A 22697-nucleotide genomic window follows, 5' to 3' on the forward strand; every position below is an offset into this window, starting at 1 on the left:
GTGTGCTAACCTTGCTTTTATTATTGTGAGAAACAGAAATAGGCAGAATATCATTTGTTTGTTGCTCATATCCCAGCTCTGGGATGCAGTGCCTCACCAACAGAATGAAGGTACACTGCTGGCTCTGGGTTGGTAGAGTTCGATACTCTGACAGGGTAGAGTTAGTCACTATGTTTGCAAAATGTGAGTTCATTTCAGTACTCACAATGAAACTGAAATTCTTCCAGTTAAACAACTCAAGAACCCTTCAGTGGACTCTTTTAGTTTCTGCCCCCCAGCTGCACTTCCCATTGTTGCACTTATTCATGAGTGGTTCTCTTAATTGTCTCCTCACCTCTTTGTTCCACTTCATCTCCCACTGACTCTCTCCCTCAACACTGAGTGGATGCTGCTAACACTTAGATTGGTGATTCCTGCCTGAGAGCAACCCTGAAATGTGATTCAAAGTGTTGAGTCCATTTTGCTCCTGGGATGAAGTGTTTGAGAATCCCCCAAAGTTTATTAGCATACTCAAAAAACTTAAAGTTGAGAAATACCACTGCAAACCATCAGGGGCTAGCCAAATATTCTTACCTTCATGCTCCTAACAACACACACTCAGCCCACTGGGTTCATGCCAGCTTCAGGGAAAATAATCCCATTCGTTATATTCCCTTCTTATAGCTCTGCAACCCTGCAACTTTGTCCATTTATTTATTTAGCGATACAGTGCAGAGTTGGCCTTTACGACCTTTTGGGCCACACTGCCCCAGCAACTCCACAACCCCGATTAACCCTAACCTAATCACGGGACAATTTACAATGACCAATTAACCTTCCCGTTATGTCTTAGGACAGTGGGAGGAATCGGAGCACCTGAGGAAAACCCACGCACTCCACGGGGAGCACATACAGAGATTCATTACTGAATGGCTCTGGAATTGACCTCTGAACTCTGAAGTCTGGAGCGACTTGAGCTTCATAGCGTTTTGCTAACCGTTACATTACCATGCGTCCACTGCCTATCATACCTGTACATCAGCTCCCTTTTGATTCTTTGTGCCATTAATCTACACTAAGGGGTCACTTACAGCAGTCAATTAACGTATCAACATATCTCTGGGATGTGGGAGGAAGCTGGAGCACCACACAGACAGCACTGGAAATCAGGAACAGACCTGGGATCAGGGGCTGTGGGGCAGCATGGCTAACTGCTCCACACTGACGTTATTTTGCTTTGAGTCTTAATATTTTAAAGTTAATTTGTTCAACCATTAGACACACACCCAGAAAGACATTAAAATTTTCATGGAACATATGCAGCCCCCCTCACAGGGCTCATATGAAACTTGGCTTGTTAGCCAGCCCTGCTAACAGCCATAGACAGGACTCAGAGGTGAGAAGGCCACACTTCATAAACAATAGGTGTCAAGACCTGTGCTATGATTTGAGGTTCAACCAAACGAGTATGTTGTGATGTTCCAATTAAAGAAACATCGATTTGAATGAATGCTGCGTAAATACTGCCCATACAGAATTGTCAGTTGGTAAGAAATAACAAATCATACACCACATAAAATTATAAAGGAAGTATATTTACAAACTTCAGCTTTATTGAACAATTAGTAGGAAAAAGAAAAGGGAAGAAAATAAAAGGGCACATTACAGTAAGTCCGACTAAATGTGCATATTGTTGGAGATCATCTTGACTATCTTGTCTTTTTACTCATGCGCTGGATCCATGGTCTGTGGGAAAGCACGCACCACATTCCAAGCTTCACTCAACATCCAGCTCGAACAAGTGGTCTCTCTCTCTCAGGAGTATTGGTCTTTCCTCCTTGGAGCCATTCATCTGCACAAAGCACCTTGTGCAACAGGGACGCTCCTTCCCACAGCATCTTCAGCCATCTTCCCTCCTGTCCTCTCCGCAGCTCCTGCCAAAAAGACCAAGAACCCCACCAGTGTCCGTTACAAATCTCTCTCCACCCATCTTTCTCTAGAACCTTCTCCCAATTCCACCATCCTGGTTGGCTGTCAGAACATTCCTAAGTTGAACATCCTAGCCCCTTATCTTCAGTCAAAAACCCAAACATGCTACCAGCAGGACACACTGCTTCTGCAGAAAGCTACTAATTGAAATACCCTACAGTATTAGCAGTAAAAGTCTTAACCAGGGCATTACACAAATAAATGCTGAAAAACAATGTAGAAGATAAGATCATAGTAATGGGGTTTCTTAAGTACAATGCTGAAATCCTGCAGAATACTGGGAGTGGGAGAATGAATTTACCTCATAAAACTTCGGTTGTGCCTTGCAGCAGTTTTAGAATAGATGCAGTGAGGAAGCTTGCACTGAGGATTTGGGGACTTGGTAAGTTTTCTGGCTGGAGATATGTCCACATGTAGACTGGTGTTCATGCTTGAGAAAACAAGGATGTTCTTAAGTATTGCTTGTGCTTCATCCTCACATCTAGTCAGTCTTTTAAACTGAGTTTAAAACTTATTGTTTTCCATCCAAACTACAACTGTGTCTGGGTATAAATGTGGAGAACACTCGTCTCTGTAAGACTTCCTGCCTGCTTTATGGAGTTCCACCAATAACATGAAACTCGTTAATTGCAATAAGGCAAAGTTTTAAATTCATCATCAGGTGAAAACGTAATCAATGGGTGGAATTTGAGGTTCATTTTAAGGCCAAAGCTCTTGCTGTTGAGCTAGTAGAAAGCTGCCACAAAGATACACCTGCCCATTAAATGAGAATCATTATTTTAAGATGTCAGTTGAAATGGATGCCTAGTGTCTAGTGCAATCAGAAGCAATAAAAATGAAGCTTGGCATTATTGTTCTAACTTTGGTTCAATGACCTTTAAAGTATTTCCTTCCTCATTCACCACCTTCACACAGTCTTCTTATTTAGGACATTTAGGACCTGAGTTTTGGAATTCACTTGGAAAGCCAACATGGCTTTGTGAAAGGCAGGTTGTGCCTTACGAGCCTAATTGAATTTTTTGAGGATGTGACTAAACACACTGACGATGGTAGGGCTGTAGATGTAGTGTATATGGATTTCAGCAAGCCATTTGACAAAGTATCCCATACAAGGTTTATTGAGAAAGTAAAGAGGCATGGGATCCAAGGGGACATTGCTTTGTGGATCCAGAACTGGCTTGCCCACAGAAGGCAAAGAGTGGTTGTAGACAGGTCATATTCTGCATGGAGGTCCAGTGGTGTGCCTCAGGGCTCCGTTCTGGGACCCCTACTCTTCGTGATTTTTATAAGTGACCTGGATGAGGAAGTGGAGGGATGGGTTAATAAATTTGCTGACGACACAAAGGTTGGGGTGTTGTGGATAGCGTGGAAGGCTGTTAGAGGTTACAGCGGGACATTGTTAGGAAGCAAAACATGGGCTGAGAAGTGGCAGATGGAGTTCAACCCAGATAAGTGTGAAGTGGTTCATTTTAGGTCAAATCTGATGACAGAATATAGTATTAATGGTAAGACTCTTGGCAGTATAGAGGATCAGAGGGATCTTGGGGTCCAAGTCCATAGGATACTCAAAGCTGCTGCGCAGGTTGACTCTGTGGTTAAGAAAGTATATGGTATGTTGGCCTTCATCAATCGGGGGATTGAGTTTAAGAGCTGAGAAGTAATGTTGCAGCTATATAGGACCCTGGTCAGACCCCACTTGGAGTACTGTGCTCATTTCTGGTTGCCTCACTATAGGAAGGATGTGGAAACCATAAAAAGGGTGCAGAGGAGACTTACAAGGATGTTGCCTGGATTGGGAAGCATTCCTTATGAGAATAGGTTGAGTGAACTCAGCCTTTTTTCTTTGGAGCGACAGAGGATGAGAGGTGACCTGATAGAGGTATATAAAATGATAAGAGGCATTGATCGTGTGGATAGTCAGAGGCTTTTTCTCACGGCTGAAATGGCTAGCATGAGAGGGCACAGTTTTAAGGTGCTTGGAAGTAGGTATAGAGGAGATATCAAGGGTAAGTTTTTTATGCAGAGTGTGGTGTGTGTGTGGAATGGGCTGTCGGCAATGTTGTGGAGGCAGATACAATAGAGTCTTTGAAGAGACTCCTGGACAGGTACATGGAGCTCAGAAAAATAGAGGGCTATGGGTAACCCTAGGTAATTTCTCAGGTAAGGACATGTTCGGCACGGCTTTATGGGCTGAAGGGCCTGTATTGTGCTGTAGGTTTTCTATGTTTATAAACTCTTCTCTTGTTTTGAGGCAGTCTTTAAATTGTCCAGACTTTCAAGGCTTGTGGTAATATCTGCTCATGTGGATCAGTGTCTGGAGGTACTCCTGTGAAATATCTTGCAGCTTTTCACACTGTTGAATGTATTATGTAATTGCAAGCACAATTGCTGTCTCTACATTGGATGGATCACAGAAAGTGTTTAACATAGGTATCTATAGTCCATTCTTTTCATTGAACCTTGAATGAACATCAGGGCATTCTTTTTCAGGGTGACGGACTGGTAGCTAACCTGGAGTAACAAAATGGAATGGTTTGGGGGTACAAGAAAATTTGCATTCCATAGATAGCTGTATAAAGTGAGAATACATTCAACTGCAGACTGTCCAGGACCACCTATATTCACTTTATCAATCAGCTTGATTTCAGAATTGATGCTGAGACAAATATAGTCTTTAAGCCTGCTTTCCCATGTAAAACATTATTCAACTTGCTAAACTTATCTGAATGTTGGAAAATTTCAAGAACTAAACTATTTCTAATGCACTATTCAGTTCAGATAATAAGGCACAAAATATTAATCTCCAAAAACCTGAAACAAAATACAGAGGGAAATACAAACCTTGGCTGCAAATTGTATCTTTAGAACTATAGGCACATTGTGATGGTAATGTTTGTAGTACAGCTTATGTTTTTTTGTTGTGTTGGAATGAATATTAGCGATAAAATATATGAAATTCCACTTTTATTGTGTAACATTTTAAATTTTAAATGTAAGTTGTACATGCCAATATATAGTCCATTTTGATAATATGCAAAACATCTCTTACAGTTAATTATTATTACTCTTCATATAACTTACTGCTCTCAAAAGGTGCTTGTTTTATAACTCTGAATCTGTTGAAGACCGATAATAAAATGTCATTAGATACAGCTGCTAATCTTAGTAAAGAATTCTTGCACACAGAGCGCTAGGAAGTAAAAAGCCCAACTTTTAATGAACTTTTACAAGTTTTCACAAATTATGAAAGAGAACTTGGAATGTACACACACGAACTGCTTCTTCCTCTCTGCCATCCAATTTCTAAATGGAGATTGAGCCCATAAACACTACCTCACTACTTTTTTGTACCACTTCGCTTAACTTCACTTTTTAACATGCTTACATTTACTTACTGTAACTCAACTTTTTTCTATATTTATCATGTATTGCATTGTACCGCTGCCACAAAGTTACCAAATTTCACGACATATGCCGGTGATATTAAACCTGGATTTGATTCTGGTTCTGATCTATTGAAAAGTTATTGTTTGTGTGCCAGATATTTTCGTACATAAATATATTGAGGTAGTAAGAAAAAACCCCAGAATGCAGAATACAATTCCAGTTCCAGAAGAAGACTGGTGTGGGTAGACAGGTAAAGTGCAAGGGCCACAGTGAGGTAGATCGGTTATCTGGTCCTTAATAAATTTTACGAAATCATCATCCGATAGTAAAGTTGAATCGAACCGCCAGTGTTTGTTCCTCTGAGGGAGACCAGGAAAGTTCAGAGAGAGGGTAATTGGGGCATGGTCAGAGATCAGTATACTCTGATAGTCACAAGAGTGGGCAAATGGGATAAGTTGGTTATCGAGTAAGAAATAGTCAATTCTGGTGAAGGTATGGTGAACATGTGAGAAAAAAGAATAATCTCTCTCCGTAGGATGGAGGAAACGCCATATATCAGAGATACCAAAATTAGAGAGAAACAATTGAATAGCTAAGGCAGATTTAGTAGGTGATCTGGTAACAGAGGATGATCGGTCCAGTTTAGGATCCAACCAACAGTTGAAGTCACCACCCAATATAAGAGAGTATGAGTTTAAGTCTGGTAGTGAGGAAAAAAACCGTTCAAAAAAGTTAACATCATCAAAGTTGGGGGCATACAGGTTTGCTAGTGCAACTCTAGTGTTATATAGTTTACCAGAAACAATAATAAAACGGCCATTTGTATCAGATATTTTATTATGGAGTTCAAAAGGAATATTTGAGTTAATAAGAATGGAAACTCCCCTAGCTTTAGCGGCAAAGGATGAATGAAAATGCTGACCCGCCCACTTTGACAGAAGCCGGGAGTTATCAGAACAACGAATATGAGTTTCTTGGAGGAAAGCAATGTCAGCTTTGAGTTGTTTAATATGTGAGAATACCTTCCTCCTTTTAACAGGGTGGTTCAGTCCCTTTACATTCCAGCTCATGAATTTAAGTGCACTAGCCATTATCCAATACTAATGCATAAAAGGCAGCAGGCATATAAAAAATCAAGCAGTACAATAGCAGTCTGGGAGCAGAGATGTAAACATAGATTCGTAAGGTCAAAATATAAACATGTCCTAAGCAATAAAGAGATATTGGAACTGGAAAATTCACCCCACCCGCACAACCCAAAACTAGACGGCTACCAAAACAAGTAGCTAGCTCTACCAAAAAAATTAACCCAAATACAACTTCCAGATCTGTGTCATTAACAACAGTTCCGTATAAATACTATAGCAAATAATAACTAGTTTATGCACTAGAAAACATAACTACAGATTAGAACACCTTCTGCAGAAATATATCACTTAATACAGAGAAAATCGGAAGAAAACCAAAACTAACCTACCCGCGAAAAATTATAGAAGAATAAAGTAAGAGAAAGGGAAAAAAAAGGTAAGATGGAAAAAGAAAAAAGAAGAGGAAGGGGAAAATTATAAATTCAAGACGAGTATTTATCAACCATTTACAGAGAAGGGAGAGAAAAATTCAGAGATTAGAAAAAGGGTGAAGAAAAGAAAAAGATAAAATAAATAAATATTTAAAGCAAAGGAAAAATAAATCAGCAGTTGAACTGTGAACCGACAAACAGGGAGGCCTTCACTAAAGACTTCGAACCTCCAAAAAAAGTTAGAGTTAGTTGTAGAACTCTGTAGGTAAAGTTATACAAGAATAAAAATAGGTTACACACACACCAAATCCCGGGAGAGATTGTCAACAGCCCTTAAAGTTTCAATGAATAATGTCTGAGTGATTCAAGTGAATTCCGAGTCCAGAGAAAGTAATTTTACTACGAGGAGTACTTATCCACCATTTTAGGAGGTCCGATCAGATTCCGAAGATGACTGGATAGCCGGAAGACTTGCCACAAACGCTTCAGCTTCCTTTGCTGATTTGAACCACTTGAATTCCCCGGTAGTAAGCTTGATTCGTAGATCAGCAGGATTACGAAGGGAAGGTTTGAAACCACGTTCAAAAAGCACTTTCATTACGCCTTTAAACTCAGCGCGCATCTTTAAGGTCTGGGGTGCAAAATCTTCCACAAAGCGAATGGTTGTATCCTGGAAAGAAAAAGAACCTCTGCGACGTGCCTCCACAATCAGACTGTGTTTTACCTGGTATTGATGGAAACACAAGACTACTGGTCGCGGACGGGAGCCCAGAATTCCGGGGGGAACGTAAACTCCGTGTGCCCGTTCGAGCTCGGGCGGCTTCGGAAGCAAATCTTTCCCAAATAACTCACAGAGAAACTCGGCGAAAAACTTCACGGTTGATCCCTTTTCAGTCGCTTCTGGTAGTCCCAGAATTCTGAGGTTGCAGCGTCTGCTGCGATTTTCGAGATCCACCATTTTGGAAAGAAGTTTATTAGATTTTTCCTCTAAGCTGGAACAGAGAGTCTCCAAGTATCGAACACGACTTTCTAAATTTTCAGAAGTCGAATCGATGCGAGATAAGTGTTCAGCATGTTTGTCCACTTTATCGTTGATCCGATCCAGTTTGTCTTCTAACTGTTTGAAAGCGGTTTTAAATTCCTTTAAGATTTCGTCTCGGAGCTTTCCCAGCGCAACCATCGTCTCGTCCGACGGGGTCATGGCTTCTTTTCTCCTGGATTTAGAACTCTTGCTAGACATTGTAAGTTAGATATATTCACAGGCAAGTAAGAGATACCGAAATAATTCCTAACTAAGGTTTAAAAAAATGGAGACATTTAGTGCAAAGGTAGCGACAGTAACGGAACAAAAGTTCGGAGCAGCTAAACAATCGCCATCTTACCTGGTAGATCGGAAGATCGGAATTGAAATAATTGCTAAATAATAATGATGGTTCAGTATTCTATTAGACCTCACCCAGCAGCATAAATCAGTGTTCAGGGGACCTTGCAGAGAAACTGATTTGTAATTAGCTTGTTCCTGTCAATTCATGTGAATTCCTTTAATTTCATTGCTGAAGGTGCTCTGTGAAAAAGTTGAGCAACTTTCTGTATTAAACAACACGTAGATGGAAATCCCTGGTGTTGCTGTCACTTTTAATGATAACCAATGCCAAGAGGTTCACTATTGTAATAATTACAGAACTTGGGGAATTGACTATAAACACAAAGAACTGACTACCACTGCATCAGTCAGCCAAAAGGACCTCATAACACAGCAAAGCTGCAGTTTTCTAAAAGATCCTTCACTGAAGTGGAGCATTCTGCAGGGGAGATGTGTACCTCCTGGGGTGGACATCTCCCCATCCATTCAGTTCCAAAAAGTGACCACTGCTTCAAGTGGCTGAGGCAGTCAGACAATCTGGTTAGAAAGCTGGTACATAAACAAAAGCGATTCTGCAGATGTTGGAAATCTTGAGCAACACACACAAAATGATGGAGGATTCGGCAAGTGAGGTAGCATCTATGGAGAGAAATAAACAGTCGATGTTTCAGGCTGAGACCATTGAAACATTCTTGTTAAAGGATCTTGTCCGAAAACTTTGTCTGTTAATTTCCCTCCATAGAAGTTTCCTGACCTTCCTGTGTTCCAGAAAGCTGGTACAATAGCTGTAAGCATAGCATTGCACAATGATTAAATTTATCCTTGTTTGTTTGGTTGATCTCAGTTTATTGGAGTATAAGATCTTATGTGCCAACCACTATTTTTGCTTTAGAGGCAGCACTTTTCCCCAGGCGAGGAGCTGAAGTATGAAATCCTCAGCGAAATAGAAAAAATGAAGAATCTGCTGAGCAGCCAGAGACCTGTTTGTGAGCGCCGCCTTGTGGCTGGTCAACTGCTCAAAGCCAGGTACAGAATGTCAGGTGAAAGAACAGGTCCACCATGTGAACGCTATTACTGTGTTTAAAAAAAAATGTATTGTTGAGTTTCCTATACCACACTAGTGGCAGTACATCCATAGGTACCTGGTTGCTCAGTGCTTTGGAATGACCTGCAATTGTGAAGATTGCTGTAGTTTTGGGATGCAAAATATTCTGCATATCTTTTGACATATGCACTATGTGTTTATTCCTTTGAAGTACTTGCTGATAGTTCAGTGGATCAGGAGCAAAGACAGGCCCTTACTCAAGGAGTCATCCAGGTAGGATCTTATCCGGCAGTGGGCAAGTTAGTATCTCATCATAATTCTAAATCTAAATTTGGGACTATCTATTTGCTGATTTCATGCACACTTGATGTCAGTGTTTCAAATGATGAAGACCCTGGATATCAGGTCATGGACCCCATGATAAGATAAATGGTGCTCTTATAGGAACATAGATAGAAGGTTAACTTTCTGATTTCCAGGGGGATGATTGGCTGCAAGTCTGGAGAAGGAAGTCTGGTCACGTTTTGGTAGGGAATAGGATGAGGTGCTCTCCAAAGTTTTGTTGGAAAATCAGAAGTTCTAGGAGATCAGGGATGAGGCTGGAGGGACGATACAGTTCACCGCTGGGAAGAGGGCAGAAGAATTAAGTGCTGAGAGTAAGGCCTCAGAGTATTCAACATAATAAGAACTTAATCTTTTCTTTCCTCTTACATGGTATTTTGATGTGGGCTTTCTAAAGAGACCATCTTCAATATAATTGCAGTCCAAATAAGTGAAAATTGACAGGGTTCAGAATGTACAAATGGACTAATGCCTGGTCTAAGTGTGGGCAAATGATGCCTTGTGTTTGCTTGTAGTCAAGGTTGCAGCTGGTGTTGTTCCTATCAAAACGATACATTGACATCCTGTACGTGTGTTAGGGATCTGAGTGGTACCTAAAAGATGGATGAAGCAATGAGAAAATTCAGTTTGGAAATGTATACCTTCTTCAGAGATCGCCTTTTCTGTTGCAGTACTGCCTAACGGTCTTCTAAATTTTCTTGCTGATCAGAATGAAGCCACTTTGTCCAATGGTTGTTGAAGGACCAAGTATTAGTCAATGCCTCGGTATCTTACCAGGTTAGTTCCAAGTGATTATACCAGGGAAGGGAAACTAACATGCTGATGCTCTGTTAATTCGATAATAGTACGATGAGTCTGAGAAATGATTTTTCATGTTGGTATGTGTAATGTCTTTTATTATCACTGTGGATTTAGCTGCAATATTTTTCTGGTCCCTGGATTGCCTTGTGAAGTGAGGGTTTGGACTTCTTAGAGCCATAATTTCCTAAAGAGGTCTTCTCCCTATCATAGAAATATAGAAAACCTACAGCACAATACAGGCTCTTTGACCCACAAAGTTGTGCCGAACATGTCCCTACCTTAGAAATTACTAGACTTACCTATAGCCCTCTATTTTACTAAGCTCCATGTACCTATCCAAAAGTCTCTTAAAAGACCCTATTGTATCTGCCTCCACCACCGTTGCCGGCAGCCCATTCCACACACTCACTACTCTCTGAGTAAAAAACGTACCCCTGACATCTCCTCTGTACCTGCTCCCCAGCACCTTAAACCTGTGTCCCCTTGTGGCAGCCATTTCAGCCCTGGGGAAAAGCCTCTGACTATCCACCCGATCAATACCTCTCATCATTTTATACACCTCTATCAGGTCTCCTCTCATCCTCCGTCGCTCCAAGGAGAAAAGGGCGAGTTCACTCCACCTATTCTCATAAGGCATGCTTCCCAATCCAGGCAACATCCTTGTAAATCTCCTCTGCACCCTTTCTATGGTTTCCACATCCTTCCTGTAGTGAGGTGACCAGAACTGAGCACAGTACTCCAAGTGGGGTCTGACCAGGGTCCTATATAGCTGCAACATTACCTCACGGCTACTAAGTTCAATTCCACGATTGATGAACGCCAATATACCGTATGCCTTCTTAACCACAGAGTCAACCTGCGCAGCTGCTTTGAGCCTCCTATGGTCTTGGACCCCCAGATCCCTCTGATCCTCCACACTGCCAAGAGTCTTACTGTTAATACTATATTCTGCCATCATATTTGACCTACCAAAACGAGCCACTTCACACTTATCTGGGTTGAACTCCATCTGCCACTTCTCAGACCAGTTTTGCATCAAGTCCATGATCTTACACTAATTCCATTTTATTTTCCCCATATTCCTTTCAAATGTCATCAAGTTCTACCCCCACCCTGTAACCAATGTGCTAGACACAACTTACATGGCCTGCTAACCTACCAACCTATACATCTTCATGAATTCCTTTTCCCATTTGTTCCCTGAACCTGCTATTTGTTAGTTGACTTCCTATTGAATGATGGGGTCCTTGAGAAGCTAGTGGAAGGGGGGGGGGGGAGAATTTGAGAGAGGGGCAGAGGAGGAGAAATTGCCTTCTCAATAGGACAGCAGCAAATGATGATCTCTGGCAAGACCTGGACAATATTCAGCCTTGGCTGAATATATAAGTTTTATAGTTGTGCACCATACAAGTTATGGACAATGACTCTCCAGTCAGGGAAAATCTGACCGTCTGCTGAGTAAAATATTACTGGACCAGCCACATAAATATTAGGATGACAACAACCTTTAAGAGGGCATATGGGGTCTCTTGGGTTGACTACATAAAGTTTTTTCCAGTACATACAGGAAAGTGATGGAGTCTTTTCACTTGGTTGGATGAGTGCATCTCCAACAACACTCTTGAAACCAAACTATTCAGGGCATGCAGCCTGTATGTTCACTCCTGCATTGTAGGTTCAGCAAGAATCAACTACAAATTGCACTGTAATGAATCAACAAGGCTTCTTCAATGCCACCTAAATGCTTGCCCTCTACAACCAAGGAGAGGACAAGAACAACAGACTCCTGGGAATACCATCAAATATCATGCAACACAGAAACAGGCCCCGTGACCCAAACCTATGAAGTCCACGCCAACACATCTACACAACCCTGTTTACTCTCACTTCTGTGCCCTGGTGATTTAAGTGCTAAAGTGTCGTGAGATTACCTGCCTCCACCACCTCAAGCAGTGTGTTCAAATTGCAACCACACTCTGCGTGAAAGTAAATGTTCTCAGATCCTTTGTAATCAACTTAATGTTCATTTTAAGCCTTAGCCCCTTGGCTTTAAATATGTCCATTATCAGGCAAAGTTTTTTCTCTATTCAACCTATCTATGCCCCTGATTATTCTGTACATCGATATCACATCCCCCTTTGACCTCATTCGCTCTAAGGGAAACAAAGCTGATACCTGCTCAAAACTGATATGTTCCATCTTAATTACTTTGTCCAGTACAATCCTGTCCTTCCTATGGGGATGCAAACAGAACTACACAAATTCTTCCAGCTGTGGCCTAGATGAAGTTTTATGAAGTTGTACCATGACCTCAATGTTCTAATGACGAGCATAGACAGGGAGAAGAATCTAAGTTTAATTAATGAATTAATAAATTAATGAAAGCAAGTATTCTTTCTTCGCTTTCTTAACCACCTGTGTTGCCTCTTTCAGGAATATCATCAAAGTCCCTCAATACTACCTAGGGTCCTATCATTTGTGGTGTGCATCATGCCCTTATTGAACTGCCCAACATGCATCACAGTGCCCTTATTGAATTACCTTCTGCCTGCCATTGCTCTGCCTAATTTAACAACTAACAAGATTGTTCTGTCATCAAAGACTACCTCTTGCACTATGAATAACATTACCAATTTTTGTGCTTATTAATCACACCTCCAGCATTCACATCCAAATTGTTCACATGTATGGCAAATAGTGCGGGTCCCAGAACTGATCAATGTCATCACTGGAATTCACTACTCAACAGTGCTGAAGGATTACAATGGTTCAAGATGCCTTCAAGGGGAATGAATACGGTCTTGCCAGCAATGCCTACATCAAGTACGGGGAAGTTTTCTAAGTTCGTTGTGAGGGGACAGGTCGGTGGGAGTGAGCAGTCTAGAGGGTAGCTACCAAGGGTACAGGTATATACCATCTACCTTTGTTAAGAATCCTCAGACCTCTTCACACATCCTCACTTGAGATTTTCCTTCTATATTTCAACATCTCATCTGTTTCAGCATCTTCCCCATTCATGACAGAGATAATATTATGATTATAATGATGCATTGGCTTATTCCTGGTGCCCATGGTTTAACGAACAATTTCCTTTTTGAAGTGTTTACCCAATTCAATTTTAAATGTGACAATTGAATCTATCACTGGCACTCTTTCACAAGCATGTGCATTCCAGGGTCATAGTTCACTGAGTCCTCTGGTCACTGCATGTTCTGCCAGTGGGAAAAATTGCTCCTTAATTATTTTGCAAGAAACCTTCATGGTTTTGGAATATTGGCTCCAGTCTGACACATGCTCAATTATTTAAAATTGATGCCAAAGCATTTAAAATTTGAAGTAAATAGTTCAACAGTAAGAATTATTCAACTGTTAAGGAACGAGGAGACTGAATGGTACAGCTGGAAGAGCTGTAACATCAGAGTTTTAGCAATCCAGTTTAGACCATGAGACCATAGGAGTCAGAATTAGACCATTCGGCCCATCAAGCCTGCTTTGCCAATTGATCACGGCTGACTTGTTTTCCCTCTCAACCCCATACTCCTGCCTTAAACCATTAGCCTTTGATACCCTTACTAAATAAGTACCTATCAAACTCTATCTTAAATACACTTGGTCTCCACAGCCATCGGTAGCAATAAATTCCACATAAATTCTGGCTAAAAAAAATTCTCTTTGTCTCCACTCTAAAGAGACGTCCTTCTATTCAAAGGCTGGGTCCTCTGGTCCTCAAATCCCCCACTATAGGAAACATCCTCTCCGCATCCACTGTATCAAGGCCTTTCAATATTCGATAGGTTTCAAAGAGATCTCCCTCATTCTTCTAAACTCCAGAGCTATCAAACACTCCTCATACGTTAACCCTTTCATTCCTGGAATCATTCTCATGAACTTCCTCTGGAGACTCTCCAATGCCAACACATCCTTTCTTAGATATGGGGCCTAAAACTGCTCGCAATACTCTAAGTGTGGTCTAACCAATGTAATGCCTCAGCATTACATCCTTGCTTTTGTATTCTAGCTAACATTGCATTTGTCTTCCTGACCACCAAGTTAACCTGCAAGTTAACCTTTAGGGAATACTGCACGAGGATGCCCAAGTCCCTTTGCACCTCTGATTTCTGAACATTTTCCACATTTAGAAAATAGTCTACACCTTTATTCCTTCTACTAAAGTGCACGACCATAAACCTCCTGTGGTGAACTACATATACCTGCCTGGACAGGCCCCCCCCCCCCCCTCCCCGCTGACTGCTCCTGTGGCTCCTCCCACAGACCCCTGTATAAAGGGGATTGGAGGCACTGCTCCTCCCTTAGTCTCCAGGATGCTGTGTGGTGGTCGCTTGCTGCTGACGGTGCTTTCTTCCAGCCAATAAAAGCCTACCTTGACTCACGTCTCCGAGAGTTATTGATGGTGCATCACCTCCCAACACTGTATTCCGTCTGTCACTTCTTTCCCCATTCCCTTAATCTGTCTGAATCCTTCTGCAGACTCTGCTTCTTCAACACAACCTGTCTGCATATCTAACTTTCTATTGTCTGCAAACTTGGCCACAGAGCTATCAATTCCATCATCCAAATCATTGACATATAATGTGAAAAGAACTGGTCGTAGCACCAACCCAGCCCCTGCGGAAGAACATTAGTCACCAGCAGCCAACCAGAAAAGGCCCCCCTTATACCCACTCCTCATCTCCTGCCAGTCAGCCAACCTTTTATCCAAGCTAGTATCTTTCCTGTAATACCATGGGCTCTTATCTTGTTTAGTAGCCTCATGTGTGACACCTTGTCAAAAGACTTCTGAAAATCCAAGTAACAGCATCCACTGATTCTCCTTTGTCTATCCTGCCTGTTATTTTCTCAAAGAATTCCAACGGATTTGTGAGGGAAGATTTTCTCTTCAGGGAAAATGCTAACTTCAGCCTATTTTTATTATGTGCCTTCATGTACCCTGAAACCTCATCCTTAATAATGGACTCAACACCTTCCTAACCATTGAAGTCAGGTTAACTGGCCTATAACTTCCTGTCATTTGCCTCCCTTATATATGTGGTTAGGAAAGTTTTTATTAAGAGTTTTGAATATAATCCTATTAAGGGTTCAATCCTAATCTTGGGTGCTGTCTGTGTGGAGTTTGCACATTCTTCGTGACTACATGGGATTCCTCCTGATGCTCTGGATTCCTCCTATATCCCAAAGACATGCAGATTGGTAGGTTGATTGGCTGCTTTAAGTTGCCCCTAGTGTATAGGTGAATGGTAGAATCTAGGGTGAGATGATAAGAAAGTGGAGAAGGTAGGCGACAGGATGACAGGGAGTGGAGTTGCTCTGTGAGCCGGTATAGACGTCATGGGCTGAAATAGCCTCTTTCTATGTCATCATGGAAATAGGCTTAACTAAAAAGAGTGAACTGAATTAAAGTAATTAAAACAATAATATAGAATTAACCAATAAATAAATATAGGTGAATTTAATATGAATAGATGCAGTGATGAATTTTGAGAGGTCTCGTAAGGGTAGGAGAATGATAGGGAAAAATCAGTTTATTATCAATTACATACATTACGAAATTTGTTATTTTGCAGCAGGAGTACAGCGCAAGACTTAAAAATGACTAAGTTACAAAAATAGTTAAATAGTGCAAAAGAGTAGTCATGTTTCAGGGACCATTCAGAAATCTGATGGTGGAGAGGAAGAAGCTGTTCTTAAAGTATTGAATTTGGGTCTTCAGGCTTCTGTACCTCCTCCCTGATGGTTGTACTGTGAAGAGAGCATGTCCCATATGGTGAGGGTCTTTAATTTGATACTTCCTTCCATTAGCTATTACATGTATGTTTCCCCTCCCTGTCTATCTGCTCATTACAGCATAGTCATGATACAGTTCTAATTGCCTTCCACTTACTGGGAACTGCCATTGAAAAGTCTGGGGTTTCTGATCCCATCCCATCTTGACTGTTAGTTCCACAGATTAATACAATGCAAGGCTGCTCCACTCCATATGAAGCCAGTGATGGAGCATCAACAGCTGTGATAGAATCTGTCACTAAGTCCCAGGTCTACAGAAAGCACAGTAGGTCCTGGGCTTACTTCAGTGTGAATGGTTGAATGCCAGTGGCTCATTTTGGAAACACCAGTCACAGCTCAGAAGATTACTAGTTGAGGCCAATAAAAGGGCAACAAATTACTGATTTATTTTAACTCCCAGTTATTATAAATGGCACTAAACTCTTAGTTTCCTTTGTTCAGAATTGCTAAGCATTTATAACAAAGTGCGGCTGAGTGATTAACCATTGCTTAATCCATTTTGTATTTCCAGCATCCTGGCCCTAGAATGCAGCAGAGACTGAAATGTTGCTCATGGGAATCAGCGTTGGGGACTTAAAGAGATAGCTCTTCTCTCTCAGCGTCTGACAAACTGATGACCCTCACCTAATTAGGAGCCACAAGTTTGTCCACTTTGCCCGAAGTTCACCATAACTGGAGACTCATGGTTACTTTACCAAAAATTGCCAAGTTTTGATAGGAATTACAAGAAGATCCAGAAACTAATCAAACATAAACAAGGAGCATTTTTGGATTAGAAGCCCTCAAGGAAAAATAATAGCTCTCTGGCACTTGAAGACTGAGGTCCAATACAGAACCCAAGACCTAAAGATCAAATAATGAGGTGTGTAACTTCTTCTGTTTTGTCAGTTTTACAGCCCAAACACCCCAGAAGTCAGCCTACTGAGAGACACCAATGGAGAATTCGTCAAGTACAGAGAGGGAATACCATCAGTAGGAACACCAAAGAACTCTTCGACCATGACACTGTCCTTTACATGAGCAACTTTGACTTCATTCTATCACAAAAATGTCTGGTGCTGTCTCGCTGATACTCTTGCTGAACAAGAAGACAATAAAGCTGGATATCAGCTGGGAAATAACAAGGCCCCAGGAGCAGTCAGATTCCCTGAGGAGGGATGAAGCAGTTCTGATGAAGGGTCTCGGCCTGAAAAGTTGACTGTTTACTCTTTTCTATAGACGCTGCTTGGCCTGCTGAGATCCTCCAGCATTTTGTGTGCACTGCTTCTGTTTCCCTCTCTACCTTTGCTTCCTGGCCTTTTGAATATTTCCAGCATTTCCATATTTTATTCCATATTTTCAGCATCCACATTATTCTGTGTTAGCATCTCTGGTTTCCTGTGAGCACATGATGTCATGCCAATGAGCTTTGTGGGTTTGAGAGAGCAGCATTTAGCTTCAGCGTGTGAGTCTGTGGCATTAGAACTTACAGAGTCATAGAACACTACAGCACAGAGACAGTCCCTTTGGCCCATCTACTACGTGCCAAGCTATTATTCTGCCTGACGCCCTAACCATAACCCTTCACATCCCTCCCATTCATGTACTGATCTGTCAGTACCTCCAGTTGAACTTTGTCTTTTGGTGTGTTTTCCCCCCAGCTGTCAGTCTGTGGTTTTGTATTGCCATGTGCTCCTGTCCCTGCTCCTGCTCTCCTCTGGCCCTGTATCACTGAGTACTCCGTCTCTCATCTGTTTCTCATAATTACCTGTTTTGCTGCCACTTCTGTCTCATTGTGCTCCACCTATCATCTGCCTCTCTGTTCATTGCTCAGTGTATTTCAGTCCTGTGTTTTCACCTGTTTGTTGCCAGATTGTGCCAGTGAATTTTCCAGCATTTGTATCTGTACTCTGCCTCCAGACAAAGAAGCAAAATTCTGGAAAATAAGTATTACATTTGTTGAACAGACCAGAATGGTGCCCGACCAAGTTAGATCAAAGTGAATACTCTCAAATGAATGTTTGCAGTATCTGAAATATATCCACAGTCCTTTCCTAGGGACAAGAACAGATACATATACCTCCAGTAAACCATCTCACCTCTGCATTTCTGAAAGAGATTTTGGCTCCAAAACCAGTCACAAATGCAGTTTGATGTTCTGGGTTTGATAAAGTGAATGATTGTCACCACCATTCGAGGAGCACTGTAAAGTTCAGGCTCAATATACTAAGGGCCCCTTATCTTAAAAAAAAGTGTCTAATTAGCAAAAATTGCAAAGCCAGAAAATTTCCTCTCGTTGTAAGACACTCTCGCAGGCAGACACCAGTGCAACATGCTCTGCTGAAATCATCCAAGGATTTTTAAATATTTTCTGTTTTTATAGTTGTCTTGTCTTAACAAATCATAGTTTATTTTCTTCCCACACATACCAAACCTGGCCAAATCAATGGGACGTCTTATAAATAGCTGTGGATTCAATGCACTAGAGTACAAAGTTAATGTTTTCTACAGACTGACAGTCATTCCATCAATAGCAGAATCAGTTTATTTTCTTTCTCTCTCTCTCTGTTTCTCCCTTCCCCTCCCTCTTCCTCTCCCTCTCTCCCCCTCCCCCTCTCTTTCTCTATCTTTTTCTCTCCTGCTCCCCTGCTCTCTTTCTTTCTCTCTCCCACTCTCCCCTTTCCCTCCCCCTCTCCTTGTCCCTCTCCCTCTCTTTATTTCTTTCTCTTTCTCCATCTTTCTCTCTTTCTCTGTCTCTATCTTTCTCTTTCCCTCTTTCTCAATGGTTCAATGGTCAATGATTCAACGGTTTCATTTAATATCAGAGGATGTATACAGTATACAACCTGAAATTCTTACTCTTTGCAAACATCCATGAAACAGTTGAAAATCCAAAAGAATGAGTGACAGAAAATTGTTAGAACCCCAAAGACCCCCACCCCCCATTAACCCTCCCCTCCTACCCCTTTGTTTCAGGAACCATCAGCACTCATCACCCACCAAGCAAGCAATAGCAAAGCCCCCAAAGATAGTCCAACAAAAACTCAGCACTTTGACATGCCACAAGTTCTCACTCTCTCACGAGCAAGGGACAGAGAGATATCACCCTTTCACAGCAAGACTGAGACTGACAGATCGCCGTTTCCATGCTACAATCTGAAACAACGGTTACTTGAACTTACCCAACTCGAGAACCAGCAGATTCTTCTTCCCCTACTGAGAGAGAGAGAGAGAGAGAGAGAGGGAGATAGTGATCGCCTGTGCAGAGGCCTCCAACAGCCACACCCCCATTGTCCTGATGTTCCAATCTCCATGACGTTTCAGTTGGCAACACTGGCAAGAAAACGAGTTATCCGCAGGCACCAACCCGAGCCATACCCCCAAAGGCGCATGTCTTCCAGGGTGCTCCTGGAGACATCAAAGATGCTGAGCCACTCAGTGAGCTCCAGAAGTGGGACCCCATCGTTGTATAGGACCGCAGATTCAGTGCAGGGTATGTGAAGGAAGTCTAGTTGGGAACAGATTGGAACAGCAAGTCTGGGCATAGAGGATGAGGACTCTAACAGCACATGTCATGAGGTAAAGGACAAGACGCTCCATATTAAGGGTAGAGCAGAGGTACAAGTAGTAGTACTGGTGCTCCACAGTTCTGGAGACCCAGGTTCTCTGTGTGGAGTTTGCATGTCCTCCCTGTGATCTTGTGGGTTTCTTCCAGATTCCTCCCACATCCCAAAAATATTCAGGTTCGTAGATTAATTGGCCACCGTAATATTTTCCCAAGTGTATCAGTGAGTGGTAGAACCTTTGAGTTGATGGGAATGTATGTTAGAGTAGGATTAGCATAAATGGGTGGTTGATGGTCAGGATGGACTTTGTGGGCTGAGATGTGCTATGTCTCCTTGACTTTCTTAAGGCAATCTTATCGATGACATAGACAAGTATTTACAAGTTCATCCTGGGATTAAAAAAAACACAATGAGACGCAAGCTGTCAGACTGCAGGTAAGAAGAGCATTTATGTGGCACGTGCAACCATCTTCAGCTTTCAGGAAAGAACGTTTGAGTTCCAATCAATCTGCTTTAGACCCAAATGCTACTCTTTGTATCTTGTAAATGGTTATTAACGTACCCTAACGTGGTGCTTCATGTTTTTGAAGAACTGAATACTTCTGGCATGAGGCAATCACTGCTAGCTTCCCTGTTCCAACAATTTCCTCTGAACAGATAAGGTAGTTTCAAGGAGGATTGTGGATCTCTCGAAAGCTTCAGAGACCTATAGGTCATTGAAGACTCCCCGCTGAGAACCCCTGAGAATGATTTTATGACGTAGAGGTAGTACCCTCCTCTTCGATGGGAGATCAGAATGATATCTCTGTCCACTTTGATCTCCCATTAAATTATCGGACTATTTGCAGACTATATACGTAGAACTACGAGAAGGGTGCCTTGCAGAACACTTTGCTCTTCCCTGATTGAAGTGATCTTCTTTATCCGTATGGATGGATGATTTAAAGAACTGATTGTACAAGCCACAGTTGTTGACCACTTGAACTGTACCAGTTCACAACCACTTTGTATCTTGTCGGAGAGAGAACATTCATTCATTCCACCTTGTGGTGTTAGGTTGGATGCTGGGAACCTCCACCAGTCTTGTCAAAAGATCACTGAATGCAGGCGTCAATGTAATTCAGATCAAAAGATTAATTGTTAATTATGGTTAGTGCTCTGGCACTCATCCACAGAAACCAGGTATTTGTTCCAATTCTTTCCAACGGTGAGTGGTTCACTTTCAGGGTATGACCACCTTATTTGGAATAGGCATCAGCTTGCAAGAAGATAATGATCCAAATAGAATAATTCCTATTACCTTTCAATTTAAAAAAGTAATGGTATTAAGAGCAGTTTTGATGTGAAGTGATAGTTAAGCTTCATTGCAAAACTGCAAGTTCCTGGATAAAATGCCGAATAATTTAACCATCACATTGACAGAGATTGACCACTTCAGGCTAGAGCAAACCATTACAGATAACATAACAATGAAGCCATTGTTCAAAATAGCAACACTCTCCTTTATGGGATCTATGCATGAATGGTTGCTTTACTGCTGTGTGTTTGTTTCAGTTATATACTGCTGCACATTGCTACTTTAATTGCCATTATAGAGTTCAAGGTTATGTTTACAAAAGTACTGTTTGTCCCTGTCATCATAAATCAGCTGTGCTCTGATATCTGGGGAACCCCTAATCTTGGATCTTTGTTTGATCTGATCCCTTAAAATCAAAATAACATTTTTTATAACCAAATTTTAAACTTGCAAGGATCTTATAACAATGGATTAAACTAAATCAATGGAGTTCACGTGTTATACTTTTGGCAATAAATACTTATTCCTGGGACAAGGATGATAGTATAAATTGCAGCTGTCTTAGATCTGAAACTATGCTGACCCTCACTGGCAAATTATTGAGTGAAACTGACTGACACAGACCGGACATAAAACAAAGATAGCAACAGTAATCTTCACTAATCCCATTATCCCCTTCCTTAGCCTGATGTCTATTTCAATTTGCACGCATCAGTTGATTTTAATTCAAGAATGTATGAACGCCATCAGGGAAGTTTGTTTTTTATGAAATGCTCTGCCAATTCCATAGACCTAACTGGGTCTTAAAATCTGCATGAGGAATCTGATTAACTAAAATGCACATGGACATTATTTTGGGTCTGATTTATGGAATACTAGCTTGGAATATAACAAATTCACATATATTTGGCATGATTCATAAATCGGCATCATTTTCAAGGTTATAAATTCCCTTCAGATTAATTATCAGACTAAAAATAAACAGTCAGTGCAAGTATCCTCTATCTGATATTTATGCTAATATATCCTGTAAATTTCCTCACACTATCCGCTACCGAGTATTTCCAGAATGTTGCTGCAATCTGAGCTGGGATTTCCTAAAGTTTGGTTATCGCATTGAACTTGATGCCGGAACTGATGAATTTTGACACCTGCCTCTGAAAGTGGAAGGATTAGATATTTCCGCCGACAACTATCTGACCGCATCCATTTGTTCATACTACCACTATCAATCAACAGGCACATCCAAGCTATGTTACAGGGATGATTGCTATAGAATACTTCTAAAATCTAGTTGATATCTAAGGGTGCCTTGCATTTGTCAGAATCAGGAACATTTATTCTTTGATTCCAAGGCAGATTTATAACAGCTATCACAAATTCCAGATAAACAGCAACTAACATCATCATAGAGTCACAGAAACAGATTCTTCAGCTTATCACATCCACACAAATTTCATTTGTCTGCATTCTTCTCTGCTTTGACTATTCAATTGCATCACAGAAACAGATTCTTCAGCTTATCACATCCACACAAATTTCATTTGTCTGCATTCTTCTCTGCTTTGACTATTCAATTGCATCACTAAATGGGACATAAATTTAGTGAATGTACATAACTAACCACC

At 41.3% G+C, this 22697-nt stretch overlaps 1 protein-coding gene across 3 annotated transcripts in view; it reads right to left on the reverse strand.

Moving 5' to 3' along the window:
* Positions 1-1553: 1553 nt before the first annotated feature.
* The window catches only part of tmed5 (transmembrane p24 trafficking protein 5), a 95307-nt gene continuing 74163 nt past the window's right edge, over positions 1554-22697 (reverse strand). For all 3 annotated transcript variants that reach the window (XM_073063589.1, XM_073063586.1, XM_073063587.1), the window contains exon 5: positions 1554-1913. In XM_073063589.1, coding sequence (XP_072919690.1) covers positions 1761-1913 — 153 coding nt within the window. In that variant the 3' untranslated portion in view covers positions 1554-1760. The remainder of the gene's footprint in view (positions 1914-22697) is intronic.

The sequence above is a fragment of the Hemitrygon akajei genome, chromosome 12 (genome assembly GCF_048418815.1).
Source record: "Hemitrygon akajei chromosome 12, sHemAka1.3, whole genome shotgun sequence".
Classification (NCBI taxonomy): domain Eukaryota; kingdom Metazoa; phylum Chordata; class Chondrichthyes; order Myliobatiformes; family Dasyatidae; genus Hemitrygon; species Hemitrygon akajei.